Consider the following 23801-nt stretch of genomic DNA (forward strand, 5'->3'; position numbering starts at 1 on the left):
TTTTCCTTTTAAAAACTTAAACATAGGCATAATTTCCATCCACAGTTGCTGAGCAAGAGGTGAAGTAATATCAGAAACAACTACATTTTAGATATTAGCTGCTACCTTATATGCTGATGTTTTGGAAACGCTGAAAAGTCATAGGCCTCTCAGGGGTTGCAGGACTCCAGGCTAGGGTCATTGATTCATTATAGCATTTTCATTTTGCAGACAAGGAAATTTACTTCCACAGAGGTTTAGGTGAGTTGCATGGGGTCACACAGCTTCTCAGTAAAAGAGCCAGGACTCTAACCCGGTGCCTGGACTCAGGGATGAATGAGGAACAACAGTGAATCTAGAACCCCTGGTTGATGGTTTTTTAAGTTTGAGGGGGTATAAGCGGGAAATTAGATCAAAACCTTTATATTTGTATTGTACAGGTCATTAGAGGCCTCAATTCTGATGCCAGCTGAGTGAATCACTCTGTAGCCCACAGTTTAACATTATAATCTACTCTGCTCAAGTTGATTGTCTTCATTTTGCATGGAGGAGTAGAGATTGCATGTGGCAGATGATGTGAACAGTGCACAGCTTCAAGTATTATTTATTGTTCCCCTCAAGGCTCTGTGTGGTGAATGAGGCACAGATAGAATTAGAGGCCTTGGTTTGATTCCTTGAGGTCACACCCCTTTTCCTTCTGCTAGACAGCCAGCAGTCAGCTACCCATCCTACACCATGATGTGATGAGTTCCGTGACTGCCTCAAGGATGATCTTGAGTTTGTAACTCTGGGCCCTTTGCTTCAGACACATTATAGTTCTAACTTCTATGTATCTAGTGTATTAAGACAATTCTTCTTTATTATCAGAGAGTAGTTCATACTGGAGAAAATAATTTATTATTGCTTTGCTATATATACATTGCAGAAATATACTTTAAGAAGGCTAGATATGAAAATGTTCCCTGTATTTTTGTCTATGTAGTAGTATGATCTGTGATTTTAAATTTCTTTTTTGCTTTTATCTTTTACAATGAACACGATTTGTGTGTGTGTGTGTGTGTGTGTGTGTGTATGTTTACAATGAACAAGTACTCAGCTGTCAGCATATAAACATTTACAAATCTTAAATTAATGCTGCCCAACTTGGAAGGTTTCTGATTTCCGTGCCTTCAGTGAATTTCTCCCTGTGACCTCACAGTCCCTTTAGCACTTGGGTGTTTCCCAGGGCAGTGGAAGTCTGTGGCCTGTGGCAGCATGGTACTCCTGGAACCCACAGGGACCATTATTTAGGACAGGCAGAGCCCCAGGTAGGGGGAAGATGGGTAGGTCTGGCTTTCTTCCAGAGTCAGCTGTGGCATAAATGTCCAGAATGGTCCCCCCTTTTTTCGAGTCTGAAATAGGAACCCCCAGAGTCTAATAGAAGCACATAAAAGTTGCCATGCAGCAAATCAAAATGGTTCCTGACTTGCCTGCCACTTCTATCCATTCACCACTGACAAGGTCAACCTCTGATGGCACAGAAACTTGAGTGGTGACTATTTTTCTCATTTTCTTTTCTTTTCTTTCTTTTTTTTTTTTAATTGAGATGGAGTCTCACTCTGTCGCCCAGGCTGGAGTGTAGTGGTGTGATCTCGGCTCACTGCAGCCTCTGCCTCTTGAGTTCCAGTGATTCTTCTGCCTCAGCCTCCTGGGTGGCTGGGATTACAGGCACATGCTACCACGCCTGGCTAATGTTTGTATTTTTTTAATAGAGATGGGGTTTCACCATGTTGGCCAGGCTGGTCTCAAACTCCTGACCTCAGGTGATCCGCCCACCTGGGCCTCCCAAAGTGCTGACGTTACAGGCATGAACCACCGTGCCCGGCCTCATTTTCTTTTTATGATAAATAATATCAAAACATGAGGACATTTTAAGAATAGCCAGTCATAGATGGTGCATCTGAGCAGTTTACGTTTTCTTCTTAACAGGGCAATGAGAGGGGAAACACAGTGGAAATAAGAAGCCCTAGATAGGAACCTGGACATTGGCTGACTCTGTTGACCATTGTACTGTCACCCATTGCCTGTCAACAAACCTTTGACGGGATGTTGCTGGCGCAGAACATTTCTTTTTCATAGATATAATACTGTGCTTTTATTTTTACTTAAAAATACGAATAAATGTGAAGTTGTTCTTCATTTGCAACTCCATCCCCCAATCCCCTGCCACATAGGAGGACTTCTGCTGCCCACCTTTGGCCTCAGCCTTTTTATCTGGGGACAGTGAGGACAGCGCCCCCATACCTCGTCCGCCTGGCCTCACCTGAGCCTGCAGGACTGTCTCTTGCTCCTTCAGCACTTTCGCCTGAAGTTTCCACTCTGCCGCCTGGTTCAGCAACTATGAGAAGAGAGGGTGTGTGGAAAGATGGTCAGATTTGCCTTTTAGATTACTATTTGGCTGTAATTTGTCTACAAAACTTAACCTGCTCATTAACCTCCTTAAGTAAGTTTTTGGAACTTTGAAAAGAATCTAAGAAAGCTTAAAAAACCAGGCCCAGCATGGTGACTCATGCCTATAATCCCAGCACTTTGGGTGGCTGAGCTGGGAGGATTGCTGGAGGCCAGGAGTTTGAGAACAGCCTGGGCTACATAGGGAGACCTTGTCACTGAAAAAAAATACAAAAATACAAAAATTAGTCAGGGGTGGTGGTGCATGCCCGCAGTCCCAGCAACTCGAGAGGCTGAGGCAGGAGGATCACTTGAGCCCAGGAATCCCAGGTTGCAATGAGCTATGATGGCACTGCTGCACTCTAGCCTGGGCAGCAGAGTGAGACTCCATTTCTAAAAAAAAACGGAAGAAAAAGAAAAAGAAAGCTAGGAAAATAATTGGTCTAAAAAAGTTGGATTCTCAACTATAAACTAGTGGTTTTAATGAAAAAAAAAAGTCTCCAGCTCAAGTATGAATCACAAAAAATTTCAACTTCCCACCACATTCTGGAACCTTCTCTAGCAATCCTGGCCAACAATCATTCAGCCTCTGCTGGAACCTCTCCAGAACATCCCCACTTGGTGCACTTTTGTCAGCAACTATTTCTTTTCTTTTTTCTTTGAGACGGAGTTTCTCTTCTGTCGCCCAGGCTGGAATGCAGTGGTGTGACCTCAGCTCCCTGCAACCTCTGCCTCCTGGGTTCAACCAATTCTCCTGCCTCAGCCTTCTCAGTAGCTGGAATTACAGACACCTGCCACCATGCCCAGCTAATTTTTATATTTTTAGTAGAGACGGGGTTTTGCCATGTTGGCCAGGCTGGCCTCCAACTCCTGACCTCGTGATCTGCCCTCCTCAGCCTCCCAAAGTGCTGGGATCATAGGCGTGAGCCACTGTGCCCAGCCAACAACTGTTTCTTTATAGTACACCCAGAGTCATTCTCCTAGACTGTTCTCCACCGTAGCACATGTGATACAATAAGAAATACGTATATCCTTGGTCTTTGTCCCTGATTCCTGACACAGAGCTTCTAACATGCATCAGAATCTCCTATGGAACATATTAAAATGCAGATGCCTCTCAGATAATACGATTTAGGAAGTACAGAGTGTGACTGAATTCTGTGCTTAAAGAAAATACCCAGAATGGTCTGGATATCGGTGGCCTGTGGATTACATGTTGAGAAATATGGGTTAGAAGTTTGACCTATTGGTCTAAATGCTGGCCCCTGAGAGCTGATGGGTTAAATTGGAAAGGTGATTTGGGCATACAATGACACATTCATATATAAGCTTGCAATTTTAACTTAAGATGAATGTCTATTTATCAATTTTGAGGTAGGGCTGTGGTCTTTGTTTTGGGTATGGATCTTCTGATTAGAGTTCAGAGGGTTTTTTGTTTGGTTTTTGTTATTATTTTTAAAAATCACATCCATAGTGTGCCATATAAGATTTCCAGGTTGTTAGGCTTGTGTGTGTGTGTGTTTAGCAATAGTGCTAGAACCTAAAAATACTTATGAAGCAGCTTGTCTGGATAATTCTCTAGAGTTTTCCACTTCCCCCCAGTCTTTTATACCTACTCATATCTAGTTTGACAGTTGTTTTTTGCCATTTGCTTGCATTTAGTCTTTCAAAGCACTAAGCATAATTTGCACAGTTTTTTGTTTTCATACTTATATTTCATCAGTTTATGTAACATCCTGTTGATTTACACAAAAGCAAGTGCAATTGGAAAGAAAAGGTTTGTGCAAAGAGCTGATTCTTGGTAAGCTCCACCTTACTAAACTGGGGCAAATTTTGTAGCCCTTCCAGAGAGTGGCTTGGTACACTTGCGAGTCAGCATACTGTGGGCATCGGTCAGTGCGTTTTACAGAGAGAATAGTGAACATAGAGATCAATCTGGCTAGTCAGTCTGGAGGCTATCAATTAAGAAGTTTCTCTTGTATTTGAAGATAAGCTGATTAAAATTTCCTACTTTTAGTTTATCCCTATTGTAAAAAAAGTCCACGAGGTCTATGTATTACTTATATAATCAGAACGAAAAAAACTAACAATAAAATCATTATTTTTTAAAACTGGAAAGCTTCTTTTTCCTCATGTAAGTTTGTCTTTTTCCCATGACCCAACCTCTCCATTTGTAAAATGGGTTGCATTTGTTCCTCTATGCCTCCTAGGGTGCAATGAAGATTGATTCTCATAGAAGTGCAACCAACTGGTCCTATGAGAGGACTGGGGCAGCTGTGGATTAGAAGCCCTACAGTGTCCCCTCTGGCCATCTGAGGGGAGTGGTGGCACTGTGCCTGCTTATTGTGAGCTGGCTATGCAGCTTTGTTGTGATTGGTGACCCCCAACCTCGAGGGAGGCTGGTGGCTGCCTATTCTGCCTGAGTGACCTGATATCTCATTGCTTCCAAAAGCAGGTGTCCGAGCTGCAACCCAGGTAGGTAAGTGGCTAGCTTCTAAGAATTGAGATGAGCTCCCTCTCTTTGACTCAAATCTGTTTTGCTGAACCAAAACAGGTGCTAGTTTCCTGCTAAGGCTGGGTCGTCTCAAACCTGCTCTCCAATGTCTCTCATGTGCATCTTTGTCTAGTTCTTTCTCTTTCATGTCTCGTCTTATATAGCAAAGTATCGATATCCTGTGGGAAGCATATTTTACCCAAGAGGGTAATTACACCAATGGTGGAATTTCTGTTCTCTTGGATTGTGAATAAATAATTGAATGTTTTATTTCTTGCTTTCAGAGCTAGGTTGTAGATGGATTTCATAAATTAATCTTTTTCTTAAGAGAACATGGACTTCTGATTTGAAATTATCCAATGTCCACCAGATTATGTTGCCCAAAATTTGTCTTTTTGTTGCCATGTTTGAAAAATTATTTTAAAATTACTATTCTAATCAATTGAATTGATTCTGGTCTGATTTTAAGTAAATGAAAAGCTCAAGATCAAAATGTGAAATGGCCAAATTTGAATAATTGGTCCATGGACCATGTTTTACTTCTCTCTTACCCCAGCAACAGATATATGCGTCAACTTATAACTCTGAAACACACGTCTGGGTGTGATGCACCATCACAGAGAGTGTGGGCTTTGGGAACAGATGCACATAAGATCAAAACACATCTTGCTCAGTCAGCAGTGTGCGACCTTAACAAGTTGTGTATCTTCTTGGAGCCTCAATTCTCTCATCTGTAGAATGACCCTACAGCTTTTTGGGGAGTGCTTGGGGTTAATGAGATATCAATAAACACTGCCACTCAGTTTCCTCAGCCCAAAACTTAGGAGTCATCCTTGACTTTTTCCTTTTCTCTTTGTCACCAGCTTCAGGTCTGTAGCACTGCCTGTTGATTTCACATTGAAAACAACTTTCATCCATCTCCACCCCTCTTTTCTGCTGCCATATCCCTAAACCAAGTCATCGTCATATTTCGTCTGATTGCTATAGTGGCCTCCTAACTGTCTTCTTGCTCTTTCGTCCCTCTGCAGTCTATTTTCCATCCAGGAGCCAAATTAATCTTAGCAGATGCAGAGCAGATCATGCCATCATTTCCTTTGCAGAAGCACCCAGTACTTTCCCATTGTATTTAGAATGAAATCCAAATGACTTTTAAGCCCTACAAAGCTACACAGTTTGGCCCCTGCTTACCTCTCCTACTTCATTTTGAACCTCTCCCCCATGCTTTTGCTTCCCTGACCTTTTCCTGTTTCTGGAGCACACCAAACTGGTTCCAGCATTAGGGCGTTTGTTGCTGCTGCAGATGCTGGAGACGATGCTCCAAGTGGCAGCTCCTCATCGGGCAAGGCTTAGCTCAAGCATTCTCCCCTCCAGGAGGCCTTCCTGGTCACTCAATCTAAAGTACGTCCCCATTGGCCCCTTCTCAGTTTCTCCTTACTTCCTTAGTAGTGGTGATTATTGTCTGAAATGACCCTCCCTTGTTTGCTTGTCTATTGCCTGTCTCTTTCCAGTTAGACTCTAATCTCCATAGTGGGAGATGCCCCTTGTCTGTCTTGTTCACGGCTATGTCCCAACACCTAACACGGTGCTTAGTAGATAACAGGCCCTTGAAAAATATGTGTGGAATGGATGAATAACTATTTTATGTAGAAAGTAATGTAGATACAGTGCCTCAGGCTGGGCTGGCTAATTTAGTTCTCCATAGAAGCTGGGGCTCTTTCTCCATCAGTCTAGTGCTCTTTGACCATTATAAAAACAACTTTCGGCCGGGCGCAATGGCTCACGCCTGTAATCCCAGCACTTTGGGAGGCCGAGGAAAGCGGATCACCTGAGGTCAGGAGTTCAAGACCAGCCTGGCCAACATGGTGAAATCCCGTCTCTACTAAAAATACAAAAAAAGTAGCCTGGCGTGGTGGTGGGCACCTGTAATCCCAGCTACTCGGGAGGCAGGAGAATCGCTGGAATCCTGGAGGCCGAGGTTGCAGTGAGCCGATATCACACCACTGCATTTCAGCCTGAATGACAGAGCGAGACTCTGTCTCAAATAAATAAATACAAAACAACTTGCTCAGAGTATCTCTGACACTGAGGTAGACCAGATATGCACAATGACTAAAATAATAAGTACATATTCCTTTTCTCGTTTGTGTCGCTCCTCTGCTTCCTTCATCATTTCTTGGGCCTGCTCAAGCTTTGCATCCACCAGCTTCTGCTGCAGTTCTCTGTGTTTAAATATTTTGTCCAGATGCTAAGAAAAATAAAGTATACATAGAAAGCTTGGTTTATTATTGGTGCTTAAAAATGCAGAGTAAAATAATTCACATTAATACACATTCCCCAGGTTTTAAAATTTTTAAAAAGAGAGGGATAAATGCATTGGCATCACTTACAGCTTTATACTAAAGCTGTAAATTGGTGAACCCCTCCCCCCAACTTTGCACCACACACACAAAGGTAGCTATAAAAGGTAGAGGCACCAGAGTTCAGCAGTGTCAACGCCAAAAGATCCATACAATATTTTTCTACATTTGGTAACTATTAGATATGATGCTATTTATGCTAGACAGCACAGACAATGATGTATCAGTATACAATATACAGGGGCTGCAGTTGTATCATTTGGTATTTTGGCTCTTTCTGTGAATATAAAACCACTTTTAATCGCAACATTTGTGCAATGTATCATGATGAATTCTCCGCATTCTTGCCTCTGGTGTTGTGAGAAAGCCTTGGGGTGCCAGCATGTGGTCCGAGGTCTGGGAGTGAGGCCTGAGCCCCCCTGAATTCTACTCTGTTGCTCTGGTGGGGATGACAAGGCCAAGGGTCATAGAGAAATTGATTTGCAGATGTGCAGACCTCGCCACACCTTTTGACCTCTGGACTAGTTTGGTGAAGAGAAACTTCCAACTCTACCTCAGGATGGATAACTTCCTGGTCACTGGGAGGTCCCATCAGAAACAGAATATGGAATTCTACCCTTGGGCTTTACTTAGAACCAGTCCCAGGAATATACAACTAGTATAGCAGCCCATTCCCATCTGAGATCTCTCTGAAAAGTATGGACATTTTCCTTTCACTCCTTCCTTTCTTCTTTAGTCTGAACCTCCATTCTGGAGCAGGATTGATCCTCGTGACAAGATAAAATGGTAGCATGGCATTTTGGCTTACTGTGAGGAGTTTCTTGATTTACCTAACCACTGCGACCATATGCTGTTGGCTCAGTTTTGTGCTTGATAAAATCTTAGCATGTTGCCAACAGAACCGCTTTGACTATGTTATGTTACATTTTAAAGCAGAGATTTAAAATTTGGGTGGGATAGGGAAAGGAATATGATGTATCAAAATCCTGAGAGGGTGTCTGGAATCTTAAAAATACATTAAATATTAAAATATAAGGGGATAACAAAAGACCTTGATCATCCCCCTAATATAACCTATTCAAAGTAAAAGGCTTTTGCCTCTTGTGACTGTGGGTAAGTGGTTTAATCTCGTAGCTTCTGCTTCTCATCTATAAGATATGGATAATATATTATTATCTAGTGCATAAGATTGTTGAGACAATTAAATGCCATATGGTATGTAAAGTACAGCACTTAGCACATTGCCTGATACAAACTAAGCACTTAATAAATGATATCATTATTATTACAATGATTACATTATTAATACTATTATTGGCCTGGTAGGGTACATAGAATACAGACTCTTTTTTTTTTTTTTTTTGAGACGGAGTCTCACACTGTTGCCTGGGCTAGAGTGCAGTGGTGTGATCTCAGCTCACTGCAACCTCCGCCTCCTGGGTTCAAGAGATTCTCCTGCCTCAGCCTCTCTAGTAGCTGGGATTACAGGCGCCCATCACCACACCTGGCTAATTTTTTTTGCATTTTTAGTAGAGACGGGGTTTCACTATGTTGGCCAGGCTGTTCTCGAAGTCCTGACCTCTTGATCCGCCTGCCTCGGCCTCCCAAAGTGCTGGGATTACAGGTGTGAGCCACTGCGCCCAGCCAGAATACAGACTCTTAATTTAGATGACATGGCAATTCTTAAGAGAGAGTGCGTGAATTATTTTTGGCTACACAGAGAGGATTTTTAAAAGGCTGAGAAATATTATTTTCAAGGAAAACTGTGCCCACAGCCTATCACTTTCTATTTATTGCCTTTACTTTGCAGTGATGCCAGTTTTGAAGAAATCCCATATAACTTTCAGTCAGGTATTTTGTAAGACCATCTGTCTTCATTTTGGCTAGTCAAGGAAATCCAATCCTGAACATTAATCAGTTGAGAGGGCTGGCCGTAACTGTCTTATTAACCAAGTTCCCACCTTTAGCACACAGATCCGGATCTATGTACTGTTCTAAGTTGTTTGATGTGGTTCTCACCTCCTCTCTAAGCTCATACTGATCGATGATACTTTTCAGCTTTTCTGCAAGCTCTGTGTTCTCCTGACAGAGCTTCATATTTCGCTCACTCTGCTGCTCGATCTGGCCCTGGATGTCCGTGAGGGTACTCTGGAAATGGCTTGTGATTTCTTTCCTTTTCTCTTCTTCCTCACGTGCCCGCTGAAGCGCCTCTTCCTGCGGATAAAAAGCAAAACATTTTGTTTAAATGCACCCCAGGTTTATAGAACTCAGGATTAGGTCACCTAAAGGAGATTAGTGTGCAGAGTAGATGGGATGTTTTTTCTCAGTTCTCTAGAGCTAAAGCTGCTCAGCCCCAAAATAAATGTATGAGTAAAGGTTTCAGCTGTGAGTACATAATTACTCAGAACAGGTGCTGTGAAGGCCTTGAATTTGTAGTCAGTGATGAATAGACTTGTTTTAAAGATGACGGGTCTCTTGCTGAGTGAATGAACTGCAGCGATTTCTAACAAACACACAGCCACACGATTTCGATCTCTTGGCTGTGGCCTGAAAAAAAGGCCCCTTGAGTTTACTGATAGATGAGACAGATCATGTGTTTCTCTGGTTTGGTAAAGGGAGAACAATAGATCTTATATTTCTCTATAGAAACCATGGATATTAACCACATAATTATATTACCAAGTTTTGTAAATATGAGTGATCACAATAAAAATTTCTCTTCCTGAGAAAAAACTTTCATCAAAAAGCTTTAAAAAAGGAAACTAAGATAGCATAGCTCAATTATAGCCATTCAAGAATATAAAAGGGAATCTTTCCAAATATGCTGGATATTATTTTGTTTTTTAAAGAACAATCATTAAATGTGTCACATAGGGTAATTAAAATGTTCAATGTAAATTTTGAATCTGAAAGCAATATTAAGTTTCAAATCTTCTTTAACTCCAAAGTGAAACGTCTAATTTTCCTTCTTCCGCTTTGCATTGAAGAATTGCAAATTAACTTTTATATCATTTCTGTTCTCTTTTCTCCTAAATCAAAACTCTCCATTCATTGCTAGCCACTAACAATGAGCTCCAATTTCCTCCATATCTATATTGAGAATTGCTTTGTGATTGTTATTCTTATTCTTTTTGAATAAAAGAGTTTAATCTTGCTACATCCTACCAAAGATAGAGACATTTACGTGGCTGACAAATGATACAGACATTTTAGGATTCCTTTCAGTTCTGATTAATTGTTAATATGAAAGCTTGCTTCGTTGTTGGCAAGTAAAATTATACTGCATTTGATTGCCTACCAAGTTCAAATTATGTAACAAGATTTTTTAAAAGAAATAATTTTTAACAGAAGTAATTGTACAGACCTTTATCATAACAGAATAATGTGACCCAAATAAAAACTGATGCTGAAAATATATGCTCTGAAAATATTTTATCATTAGGTTTCTTCTTTCCTCTACAGTAACGACACATTTCCTAACTCTAATGTGACTCCTGATGTCAGAATCATAGTTTATTCATGTTATAAACCTTTATTAAGCAACAACTTCTCAGGAGTATTGAAGATCTCTGTACTTCCTAAACTGAAGAAACAAACTATCCGAGATGTTATTTCCCTGAACTTTGTATACTAACACTATATGTGTTTCGCTAAAAATGATTATGGCTACCAGTTAGGAGCAACTAAATATATGTGTGATTGCGATTGTTTCCTCGTTGGTCCTGATTAGCTTAGAAGTCAGCAAGTTTGGAATCAGAACTACAGACCATGATTTGAATTCCATTTGTATTTACAAATATTCCATGAATGAATAAATGAACCACCCCATGCAAGTCTGAGTTGTTTTTTGTTTTTTTTTTTAAAATTGGGAACTGGCTATAGAAAGAAGGTACAGATGTTAGGATTGGCACTAAATAAATGTCAAACAAACAATCATAACCCCCAATCCTGGCCCCAAAAGATGTAATCTTGCATTTATATATATATATATATATATATATATATTTTTTTTTTTTTTTTTTTTTTTGAGATGAAGTCTCACTCTGTCGCCCAGGCTGGAGTGCAGTGGCACAATCTCGGCTCACTGCAACCTCCACCACCCGAGTTCAAGTGATGCTCCTGCCTCAGCCCCCTGAGTAGCTGGGATTACAGGCACGCATCACCAAGCCCAGCTAATTTTTTTATTTTTAGTAGAGATGGGGTTTCACCATGTTGGTGAGGCTGGTCTCAAACTCCCAACCTCAGATAATCTGCCCACCTTGGCCTCCCAAAGTTCTGGGATTATGGGCGTTAAGCCACTGTGTCTGGCCTATATTGTTTTTCAATGAGACCAAAAGAAATCTAGCAAAATCTTACAAAATTTGAGTCCATTGTTAAAGGATTTTCAATCATTTGGACAGTGTCTGAGATAAAATTATCTTTTCTTTATCAAATACATTATTCAAAGTCAAAATAATGTCAATAAAATTGAGGGACGAAGTCTGAGATAACAAAGAAAAAAACCTTGCAAGCATCATTGTGCATCTTACAATTGGTGCTGTGCCTGGCACATAATCCATAGGTATTCAGTAAATGTTTATTTAATGAATCAATGAATTATTAATTTATGTACAGACATGTGAGTAGCTTGGACTAGATCATTCCTACAGTCTTTTCCACATTAAAATTCTGTGATATTCTGACAACAAATGCTTCTCATTTCTTTAGGAAAATCGTACTCCCTGAGACACTTACGCCTCTCTTACTAGGCAGTTCTTTTTCAGCATAGTTTGAGGCTCAGATTTATCACTTCGAATATATGTATCATTTTCTTGAAACAAACCCATGTCTCAGACTTTCATCAGTCCTTTCTTAAGTTATCCTAAATTGTGAGGTTCTGTGTGTGTGTGTTTGACTCATTAAAGAAGTGGTTTTAATAAAGAAAAGTAAAAGCTAAAATTTGTGATGGTGGAAATACCTAGTTATACATTGTCTTTCTATATCTTCCCAAGCTCCTAGCACATGGATTTTAGATTTAGGTACACTTAAGCTGTTTCACTAGTATGGCCAAGGAAGCTCATATCAAGTTGACCCTTTTGCAAATAACAACTATAAACTTTGGATGAAATGCAAGAAACAATGATGACACTAGGGAGTAAACAAAATCAGACAGACTCTAGAGGGAAGTTGGCACTTGTACATGAGTTTCCTATTTTTTATAGCTTTTAGCTTGAGGGAAATCTGCAGTTGGCAGGAGTATGAGGTGGGTAAAATTCTCATATAAAACATACCATCTTTCATATTGGAAGAATAAGAATACAGAGTTCTGGACAACTATAGTCCCTCAACAGTGAGGGGAAGATCACCCCAAAAAAGAGAGTCAGAGACATAGAGCCCAGATCCTGTGAATAAACTTTACACAAATCTGATTGGCCTTGAGCCACACATGTGCAAAGCAGTCTAGCTAAGTAAAAAAGAACTGAACTGAGATTTCAGCTGCTGTTCAACAAGAGACAAAGTTTATGGTTTGAATCTAACCAAATTAATTGTCTGCTTAAAAAAATAAAAAGTATTCAGCATATAGTAGAATCCAGATTCTCCACAACATAATAGTCACAGCATCCAGGATCCAATAGACAATGGCTTGACATATGGAGAACCAAGAAAATGTGGCCTATTCTCAAAAGAAAAGACAATTAGAGGAGGCCTGTTATACAATGCTGCAAATGTGGAATTAGCAGACAAATATTTTAAAACAGGTATTATAACTATGGTTAATGATGTAAAGGAAAATATTATCTCAATGAATGAAAAGGTAGAAAATCTCAGGTGAGAGATTATGTGTAAAAAAAGAACCAAATGGAAATTCTGAAATTAAAAATTGCAAAATCTGAAATGTAAACATCACTGGATGGGTTTAGAGCAGAATGAAAATGAGAGAGAAGAGAATCACTGAATGTGAAGATAGACCAATCAAAATAAGACAATCTAAAAATAAAAGAGAAAAAGTATTGGTGAAGAATGTGAAGATTGACTTAACCTGTGGGACAATATCAAAAGGTCTAACCCACATAGAGTTAGAATCTTAGAAGGAAAGAAGATGGAGAGAAAGTGCAGCAGAAAAACTATTTGAAGAAATAAGGGCTGAAAAAAATTCAAATTTGGTAAAAAACATATAATTACAGACACAAAAAAGCTTAGCAAATACCAAGTAGGATACATATGAAAAAAACCACTCCTGGCCATAAAGCAGTAAAAGTTCTGAAAACCAAAGATCAATACAAAGACCTTGAAAAGGGCAGAGAAAAAGGACATACCACATACGGGGGAACAATAATTCGAATGATTGTTGATTTTCATGAGAAATTTTAAAAGCCAGTATAGTGGCATATTTATTTAAGGCTAAAAGGAAAAAACCCACGAATAGGTTCTCTCAGTGCAGAATTCTATATCCAATGAATTTAGCCTTCAATTTTTTTTTAAAAAATAAAGATGTTTTAAAGATAAAAGACAACTAAGAGAATTGATTACCAGCAGATTTGTACTATAAAAAATACTAAAAGAAGTACTTTAGGCTGAGGGAAATGACATCAGACAGAAATGTGAAGCTACAGAATGAATAAGAAGTATCAGGAATGGTAAACATCTGGGTAGATAAAAGGGATATAGTTTTGCCTTTAATTTAAGAAGAAATACATATTATTGTTTAAAGTAAAAATTATAACAATGTCTCATTGGCTTTACAAAAGTATATAAATATAATACATATGATGATAGCTTAAAGCCTGAGAGAGTAAATTGATCTATTTAGTTGCAGTGTTACTACATGTTATGTGAAGTAATTCAACATTAACTCCAGGAAGACTATGAAAAATTAAGAATGTATATTGTAATCACAGAGCAACTACTAAAGATAATGTGTAGTGTCATAATTTAAAAATACAAGAGATAAAATGTAATTTTTAAATATTCAAATAATCCAAAGGAAGGCAGGAAAAGAACAAGATAAGGTAGAGGTGACAAATCATAAACAAATAATAAAATGGTAGACATATATCAAACCACATCAATAAGTACATTATATGTTAACGGATTAGTACTGCAATTAAAGGGCAGATACTGTAGGAATGAAAAGAAGTAAGATCTAGCTATATGCTGTTTTGAAAGGATGTGCTTTAAATATAAAGACCCAGGCTGAAAGTGAATGGATGAAAAGAGATACACCAGGCAAACAGTAAGAGTAAGAAAACTAGAGTGGCTAAATTGGTATCAGATAAGGTAGACATCCAGACAAAGATTATTACTGGTCAGGCGTGGTGGCTCACACCTGTAATCCCAACACTTTGGGAGGCCAAGGCAGGCAGATCACAAGGTCAGGAGTTCAAGGCCAGCCTGGACAAGATGGTGAAACCCCATCTCTACTGAAAATACAAAAACTAGCCAGGCATGGTGGCGGGTGCCTGTAATTCCAGCTACTCGGGAGGCTAAGGCAGAGAATTGCTTGAACCCGGGAGGCGGAGGTTGCAGTGAGCCGAGATTGCACCACCACACTCCAGCCTGGGCGACAGAGTGAGACTCTATCTCACAAAAAAAAAAAAAAAAAAAAAGATTACTAAGGGACATTTCATAAAGGTAAAATCACCAATTCATCAAGAAGACATAATAATCATAAATGTATATATGCCTAATATTAATGCTTCAAAGTACATAAAGCAGAAATTGACATAATTAAAATAAGCAGACAATTCCACAATTATATGAGGAGATTTTTAACTCTCATTTCTCAGCAATTGATAGATAAAAAAATTCAAAGAAGACATAAATGATTTAAAGCTAATTGTTACTTATAGAACGCTACACCCAACATCTGAAAAACATTGTTTCGAAGTACATATGGTATCAAGATAGACCATGTATGATAGGCTATAAAAGTTAAATAATACTTCTAAATAATCCCTGGGTCGAAGAAAAAATTAGAAAATTTGAAAATATTTTGAATTTGAATTCTGATTTTGACATTTAAAATATGCTTGATCTTGGACAACCGATTTGGATTGCTGAGTGTCAGTTTCTTCATCAATAAAGTGGAGATATTAACCTTCACTGGGTTATCATGAAGATTAAATGAAATAATGTATGTAAAGCACTTAGCATAACTTCTGGCATAATAATGATACTTAATGTCATTGTTCATAATGAGAAGCCATTACTGAGGGCATATGGGCACACTTACAGGGTCTCCTGCTACTTTGATCATTCTGTCTTTGTTTTTTTGGTGGAGGAGGGTCTCTAGCCAGTTGGATGGTATTAATAAGATCTCTCTCTCTCTTTTTTCTAAGACATTGCTCTGTCACTCAGGTTGGAGTGTAGTGGTGCAGTCATAACTTACTGCAGGCTCTAACTTCTGGGCTCAAATGATCCTCCTGCTTCAGCCTCCCAAGTAGCTGGCACTGCAGGATCGTGCCACACTCAGCTAATTTTCTTGATTTTTGGTGGAGACAACGTCTCGCTATCATAAATGTTGCCCAGGCTGGTCTCGAATTCCCAAGCTCAAGTGATCCTCCTGCCTTGGCCTTCCAAAATGCTAGGATTACAGATGTGACCCACTGTGACCAGCTGAACATTCTGTCTTTCAATACTACCCAAGAAGACCATGCTATATCATTCTACTCTTTGTATCTCTTTGTTGAGAAATGATCCCACCCTATCTGATTTAATTTTTATCTCCTTACTGTGTAACATTACTGAGAGACAGTGGATTTATGTAGGCACACCAGAGATTTATGCATCCTTTGAATCCAAATCTTGAGTTGAGGACGATGCTTCCATCCTCAGGCCCCCATTCAGCCCAGGTGTCTGTCTTCAGTACCATTGTTGACAAGATGCCAGTAGCCCATCTCCTAAAACTTGCCATTTGAGACTTTGACGTCATCACACTGGTTCTCCATTTCCCAAATATCAAAAAACAATTTGGAAGATGAGGAACCATGATTCTCTTCTATTTTTCTTCCTAACTAAATTGTACGAATTCAACAATGATTTTCATGTACTCTGTTTCTTGAAGTATCTCCTTTTAAATGCTTATAATAATAACTACCTCACAGGAACACTGGTGTCTAATTAATTATTATTTGTCAAAAGCTTTAGGATCTTCCACTGGAAAGGGGATCGGGGATGCACACAGTATCATCTTGGAGAGCTCTGCATCTTGCTATATTGAATGGAGCTAGTGTCTCTGTGTAATCAAATTAACCACACTGCTAGGGCTTACGCTGTAATTAATGAAACCCATGCAGACCAAATGAAGTGATCAGTCTGTTATTTTTAGATTGAATAATTAAACCTGAAGAGCTTCAGTGCTTTCTCCAATAGCTTCTTTTTTTTCAGATGACTATTGACATTTTGGTTCTCAATCTCACTTCATTGTGTCAATTTGGTGTGTGTCCATTTATCTCATGTCATGCAGAATTCATTATAACACCAAAAATGCTGAGTCTTTACAAATGTATTTTTTAAAAAGAACTAAGGCCCATCTTATAAACAAACTCAACATAATAGAAAGGTAAAGGGAATGGTATGCATTTTATTAAGGGCCTGCACCGTGTCAGGTACTGTGCGGGTACCTTACATATTCAACTTCATCTAAATTTTTCCCAGCCACACAGTGAAGCTGGTCTAATCTCCATTTTACGGATGGAGAAAGTAGCTCAAGGAGGTAAAATTGTTTAAGGTCACAAGCAAGCAAGGGGCAGAGGCAGTATTTGAACCCAAGCCTCTCTGATTCTAAAATTCACACTCTTGCCATGAGTAGCAGAGGCCTGTCTCTGTGCCCCATTCAAGAAAGTATGCTATTCTGAGCCGTGGGGACATACCTTCAGAGTCTTGTTGTGTCTCTGCAGCTCCCGGCACAGACTCTCCAATTTGCTTCGGGCGAGGATAGCTCTGCTGTGTTCACCTTGTAACTGGTCCTTTTCTTTTTGAATTTGTACCTGTTTCTTTTGGAGGAGCTTTAACTTCTTTTGCTCAGTACGATGTTCATCCAGCTGTACACATGGAGATACAAACATGAAAGAATATGGCAGGGATCTCCTTGGAGTAGATAGAAAAAAAGCAAGCCTAAAGATTACTCTGTGGTTGTTTGGAAACATTTTTTGCTATTATCTCTTCCTCTGGAAGTAAATGAAATTCACAAATGTCACCTTCGTAGTACTTGAAGGTATATAGTTTTTAGAGCACAGCGTTGATAGGTTTTTCATTCTTATTAGTCTCTTTTAACTTTGATCTACTTTTGGATGGTCTAGAAATACTTTTCCTGAGTCTATCTAATCAATATTGAATAGCCAGACAAAATAGAAAGGCATGTCTCAGAATCTGTAAACCGCCAGAGTTCATGACGATGCCTTGCATTGAGGCAATGATCAACAGTCTGTCTGCTTGGGTTGCATTTAGTTTTCCTAATTCTTCCTTGAAACAAGCTTCTAGCGCTATTTTTAAAAATAGGGAAGAGAAATGCAGCCTCCTGGTGAACAGAAGATGAAGTCCTCTTCTTTATAATTTTGGGCTCTGAGTGTGGATTGTTTGTGTGTGGGAAAGGAGAAGAGAAAGTACCCTTCCACTACCTAAGCATTGACGGGTTTTCACCAAAGCATCAGAAATAGCTACTGCATGATTCAACAGCATGAATAGCAAATATCTGTAACATGCCTTGCTGCTCCCCACCCGCACCCGCTCTATGCTTATAACAAATAAATCATTCTGCTGGTTTCTGCTGAGCCCAGATGAACTCTTCTCACGTTCCTCCAGCAGCCACGACTAAAGTACTGTATCAGGACTGCCTTGGAACATGAAACCAACTTACCACTGTACTTTCCATCTTGGATGCTTAAGTTCTAGGGTAGGGTTGTCAGTAAAATGCAGGACACCCAGTTAAATTTAAATTTCAAATAAATAAGAAATAATATTTAGCATAAGTATTAATATATTCCAAAAATTGCATGAGACATATTTTTGCCAAAAAGTTATTTGTTGTTTATCTGAAACGTAAACTTTGTATTTTTATTTGTTACATCTGGCAACATTATTATGGAGTTCTAGACCTGGTGTGGGGAGTATGGGGATCAACCTCAGAAGCCTCCAGAGAGAGATCAGTGGACTCTAGGAGTGTCGATCTCAGACTGACCATCGCTGGGGCCACATTCAGGCAGCAGCCCTTTGTCTAGTGCCATTTCCTACACTGGCCTCAGTTCCTTTAGGGTCCAGATGGTGCTGAAGTCAGGTAAGTACTAGTCCTGATAACGACTTTGTTGGTGAACGGAAAGGAAAAGCCCTGGTTCTTCTGGACCTCAGGTGTTCTGGTGCCTCACAGAGCCTAATGCAAATGGATACAGATGCCACATGAGCCCTGACACATGCCTCAGTTTCCCCATTTTTAAAAGGCCATTGGGGCCGGGTGTGGCGGCTCATGCCTGTAATCCCAGCACTTTGGGATGCTGAGGCGGGCAGATCATGAGGTCAGGAGATCAAGACCATCCTGGCCAACATGGCGAAACCCCATCTCTACTAAAAATACAAAAATTAGCCAGGCGTGGTGGTGCACACCTATAATCCCAGCTACTTGGAAGGCTGAGGCAGGAGAATTGCTTGAACCAGGGAGATAGAGGTTGCAGTGAGTCAATATTGTGCCACTGCACTCCAGCCTGGGCGACAGAGCAAGACTCCATCTCAAAAAACAATAATAATAAATAAAAAAGCAGTTGTTCTTTCTGAGCAAGATGAACACCTGTCACACTTTCTTCAGTTCACATTTTATTTCTTTCCTCTCTCCCTCCTGCCACCCTAAAATAAGCATTTTAAACCCTTTGCCAGATAAAGCTAAGGATATGTATATATGATATTCTATCTTCATACTTATGTGCAATTTCTGGCTACTAGCGGAAATTAGCATTGTAAAAACAAGATCCATATTACTAAAAATATTGATTGAAATAGATATCTTCCTTGGAAAATAAATAATCTGTTATTAAATATTCTCATGCTAAGCTGCTCATAGTATAGATGTGAGCCTTTCATTTTGCACCATAGTTATTAGATAGGCATGAAATTTCTTGTACATATATTTGGATTTTAAATGACTATTGTCCTTTCTTGAAATTTATATATTGTAGGCCAGGCACGGTGGCTCATGCCTGTAATCCTAGCACTTTGGGAGGCCCAGGCGGGCGGATCACCTGAAGTTAGGAAGTCAAGACCAGCCTGGCCAACATGGTGAAACCTCATTTCTACTAAAAATACAAAAATTAGCCGGGCCTAGGGGCGGGCGCCTGTAATCCCAGCTACTCGGGAGGCTGAGGCAGGAGAATCGCTTGAGCCTGGGAGGCGGAAGTTGCAGTGAGTTGAGATCGTGCCATTGCACTCCAGCCTGGGCGACAAGAGCAAGACTCCATCTCAAAAAAAAAAAAAAAAGAAAAGAAAATAAATTTATATATTGTGATTATTATTGCCATTCTGGTTTAGACTTTACCTTCTGAAGATTAAACCATATGTCAGGGCTTCTCAACCCCAGCACAAGTAACATATTGGGCCAGATAATTTTTTGTTGTTGGGGCTGTCCTATGCCTTGTAAGTTGCTCAACACCATCCCTGGCCCCTACCTGCTATATGCCAGTAGCACTGCCCAATTGCGAGACCCCAAAATATCTCCAGACAGACATGCCTATTGTCACCTGGTGAACAAAACTGTCCCTGTTTAGGGAACTCTGCACTATGTGTCTTTATCTGAGTGTTAGGAGGAAGACACCCTATAGGTGTTTCATAAATTGAAAAGAGAATTGATTTGTGCTTGCTCATTATCCATTTAATGTTTTATTTTTATTTTTAATTTTAATTTTTTAGAGACAGCATCTTGCTCAGTCACCCAGGCTGGAGTGCAGTGGCACAATCATTCATAGTTCATTGAAGCCTCAAATGCCTGGCTCCAGCCAGCCTCCTGCCTCAGCCTTCTGAGTAGCTGGGACAACAGTTGTGTGCCACCATGCCCAGCTAATTTTTTTGTAGAGATGGGTTCTTGCCGTATTGTCTAGGCTGGTCTTGAACTCCTGAGCTCAAGGAATCCGCCTGCCTTGGCCTCCCAGAGTGCTGGGATTACAGGCATGGGCCACTGTGCTTGGCTTATTTTGTTTCTAATATTAAGCCAGATAATACTTCAGAACTTTCCTTTATATTTAAAAAATTTTAAATTATTAACAAAAGAATTCAGCCAATATTCAAGTGATTCTTGGCATTGAAGACAATGAAAAATACACGTTCCCTGCCCTCTAGGTTCTTACTGCCTAGCTTCAGTCAAATGCTGGCTTTGTGATTTAACTTAAGCATAGTTCTTCTGTACAATTGTAATAGGCATATAGAATTTCTGTCCGTAATTTCTCGTTTTCTTTCTCTTTTTTTACTAAGTTAAAAAGTAAAATTAATGCTAAGTACTAAATTAAAATCCTATTACTGATGTTGTCTTAACTACATAAGAATTGAGGAAATTAAATGCGAAAAATATTTCTCCCAGGCCATTTCCTAATTTAGTCATGAAATGTCCTTACTTATTAATGAGCTTATCTTTATTTATTAATGAATACAATGTCAGATAATATTACAGGATTTAGACTCTGCAAGGATGAGTGAGCTAGAGTGGCAGTTTGATTCACAGCTTTGAATTCGATGATTTATTCTATGTGAACACTTATATTTCAGTCGTTTTCTATATTAATATCCAAATCAGTGAGCAAGGAAATAGGCTTTAGTCTCCACGTAAAAAATTGAAATTCCTCATAATTTTTCTTTTCTGAAAAGGAAATGTAATAAGTTTTTTGGGTCAATTTTCTCCTATTCATTTTTTCTAGGATGATCTCTCAGGTTTGAAAGTTTATTACATGAGATGATACAAATGCCAAAGTATAGCAAGTAAGGCTTGAATTGAATATGGTCTCTGGAAAAACAATCTCCTGTTTATTGGGGGTGACTGCTTTGCTAGGAGGATGAGTAGACACAGGGAGTTCCCTGAGACCAGGATGAACAACCCTGGCTCATGGAGAAAATATCGGTTAAGTCTGGAAAAGTGATGCTTCCCCAGTGTACTGTTGTGGGAATGTAACACCATACATCACTTCTTGTATTAGCCTAGAATGCTGCCCAGTCCCCTCAAGCATAGAACATGGCACTGGAAACTAAACATGAATGGCTTTGGTATGAGTTGGTAAATTGAAGGGGTAAAGGAAAAATGACTCGGAAAATACTAAAAAGAGCAAGGATGGATAGGTGACAATCACATGGAAATGTGAGAGTGGGGGCCAGATTTGGGGAGAAAATATTATTTTTGACACCTAACTTATTTTATGGTATTGAAATTGTTAATAGCCAGTGCAATACAAGTTGCAAGAAAATTGATACACTGATACTTGCTTTGTGAGTTTCTACTGCTCTTTTGGAAAGCAATATGGCCATAAAGTTTAAAAACCAGAAAGCACTCATCTTGTTTAATTTAGTAATCCTATTTCTGGAAATTTTTCTTAAAATCAGAAAAAAGGAAAAAGAACAAAGCTAATACGTGATAATGTTCAATGAAGAAATATTTGGTAAAGCAAAACAGTGAGAGGAATTTAAATATATTCAAATTATTGAATCAGTAGATACAGCCGCTTAATGCAATATGACACAACTTTTACAAAATATATTTGTGAAGACTATATATTATATGGAAAAATGCCTGTCATGTAAGAAAACCAGATATCAACTTATATATACCTTATGACTGTAATTATAATAAAAACCTTCATACACAGTAGAACAGGAAAAGAATATGCATAAAACAAAGTTTGTATTTTACATGAGGGATTAGAGATATTTTTGTTTGTGTATTCAGCATTATATATCTTCATGATGTAGTTTGTGTGTCTAAAAAAGAATTTAAAAATACTGTTGGCAGGGGTAAGCAAACAGCCAGTCATGTAGAGTTTCAGAATTTTTCTGGATCTACTGCATAGTAGTTCAGCATAACAGGACACATTAGGTAGAAGGACAGAAAGATTACAGGACTAGATTCAGAGTGAAAAACAAAGAAAACAAGTCACTTAGTAAAGTGTACTCCATCAACAGGGATGAAAAGTTTGTGGGCCTGAAGCTTATTCAGTTTTGGAGGCCCTCTTCAAAATAAAAAATTAAAGAGAATTAGGCCCCGGGCCTCAAGGGGGCCCATGCAAGTGAGATGTCCTGAGGTTTAAGCTTCCTTAGCTGCAATGGTAAATCTACTGTTGGGGGCAGTTCAACTTACTGCCTGGAGGGATTTTATGCTATATGTAGTCTCTAAAGTTGCATTCTCCTGTCACTGTTTCTCCAAAAGAAGTAAATGAAAGAATTTTTGTTTTGCCTCAAACTACTTTTTATTTGCAACTACATGATTTCATGCAATTCTTCTAAACAACGACATAAAATAGATTTCCTTGTTTATAAATAACTTAAATATGTCCCATATAGTACATGCTGAAAGTTGCTAGAACAGCTCATCCACTCCTATAGTATTCCGGTATCCAACAGAGTTGATGCACATATATAAATGCCAAGTCCAATATTAAAATCTCAGGCAACTGAATGACTTTAATAAAGTTTCCCAAACTATGTCAATATACCTAAAAATGCATATATGTACAAAAGAAAGATTATTCTCAGTAACTTCTATAAAAATAAGTTCAATTGTTTGCTCCATCTAACTTCACTACTATTAGTATGAACTTTTAATGTATGGTAAGATTTATTTTACCTTTTTCTCAACATGACACCAACACAATCAAAAGGAGCTAGTGAGGTGCTAACATGTGAGAATTAACCTAGTGATTCTGGTCACAATGCATTTCAGGGAGAGGTACCTATGTCACTGGGATTGGGTGATATGGGTTATTTTCATTCCCTGATTTAGATAACCAAATGGAACAGATAGAGATTCTGATGGGCATTCCTTCAAAAGAATTTTTTAAGAAGCAGAAATAAAGGAGAAGGCCACTGCCTAGCTTTACTAGAGAGAATGCCACACCTTAGCTGCGGGTCTCATAATCTGCAGGGTTAGCGCACAGACCTCAGATGTTGCTGTTTACAATTCATTCTCAGATTGGCAGGTGTTTGTTGTTCCTTGAAGCTAGAGGCACTGGGCTCACTAATCGTTCTGAGAAAAGAAGCTAATCCAAGATCTTACCAATTCAGCATACTTCTTGAATAAAAAATCAAACTTTTCTTCAGGTGTTTGCAACTTGTTCAGATTTTGCATTAGCAGGTTGGCTTCTTTGCCTTAAAAAAAAAAGACATGAAAAAAATAAGTGTTGAATTTACAGTCAGGTGATAAGGGCTGGAGTCTCAGATTGACCACTTGCTAATTATTCCTAACCTTGGCTAAGCCATTCATCTTATCAGATGTAATTTTCTTTCCTATAGAAATGATGACACCTACCTTACAGAGTGAACGTTAGTTGGGAAGTTTGTGAATGTGTGGTACGGTGTGAGGTTCATGGCAGACTCTCAATAAATGTTTG

At 39.1% G+C, this 23801-nt stretch overlaps 1 protein-coding gene across 4 annotated transcripts in view; it reads right to left on the reverse strand.

Annotated features, from left to right (window-relative positions):
* The window catches only part of TXLNB (taxilin beta), an 82999-nt gene that overhangs the window by 13046 nt on the left and 46152 nt on the right, over window positions 1-23801 (reverse strand). For all 4 annotated transcript variants that reach the window (XM_055265708.2, XM_055265705.2, XM_055265710.2 and 1 more), the window contains 5 exons: window positions 23468-23559; window positions 17109-17279; window positions 9277-9471; window positions 7026-7145; window positions 2282-2356 (listed from right to left, as the gene is read on the reverse strand). In XM_055265708.2, the coding sequence (XP_055121683.2) occupies window positions 2282-2356; window positions 7026-7145; window positions 9277-9471; window positions 17109-17279; window positions 23468-23559 (653 nt within the window). The remainder of the gene's footprint in view (window positions 1-2281; window positions 2357-7025; window positions 7146-9276; window positions 9472-17108; window positions 17280-23467; window positions 23560-23801) is intronic.

Source organism: Symphalangus syndactylus, chromosome 2, assembly GCF_028878055.3.
Source record: "Symphalangus syndactylus isolate Jambi chromosome 2, NHGRI_mSymSyn1-v2.1_pri, whole genome shotgun sequence".
Taxonomy (NCBI): domain Eukaryota; kingdom Metazoa; phylum Chordata; class Mammalia; order Primates; family Hylobatidae; genus Symphalangus; species Symphalangus syndactylus.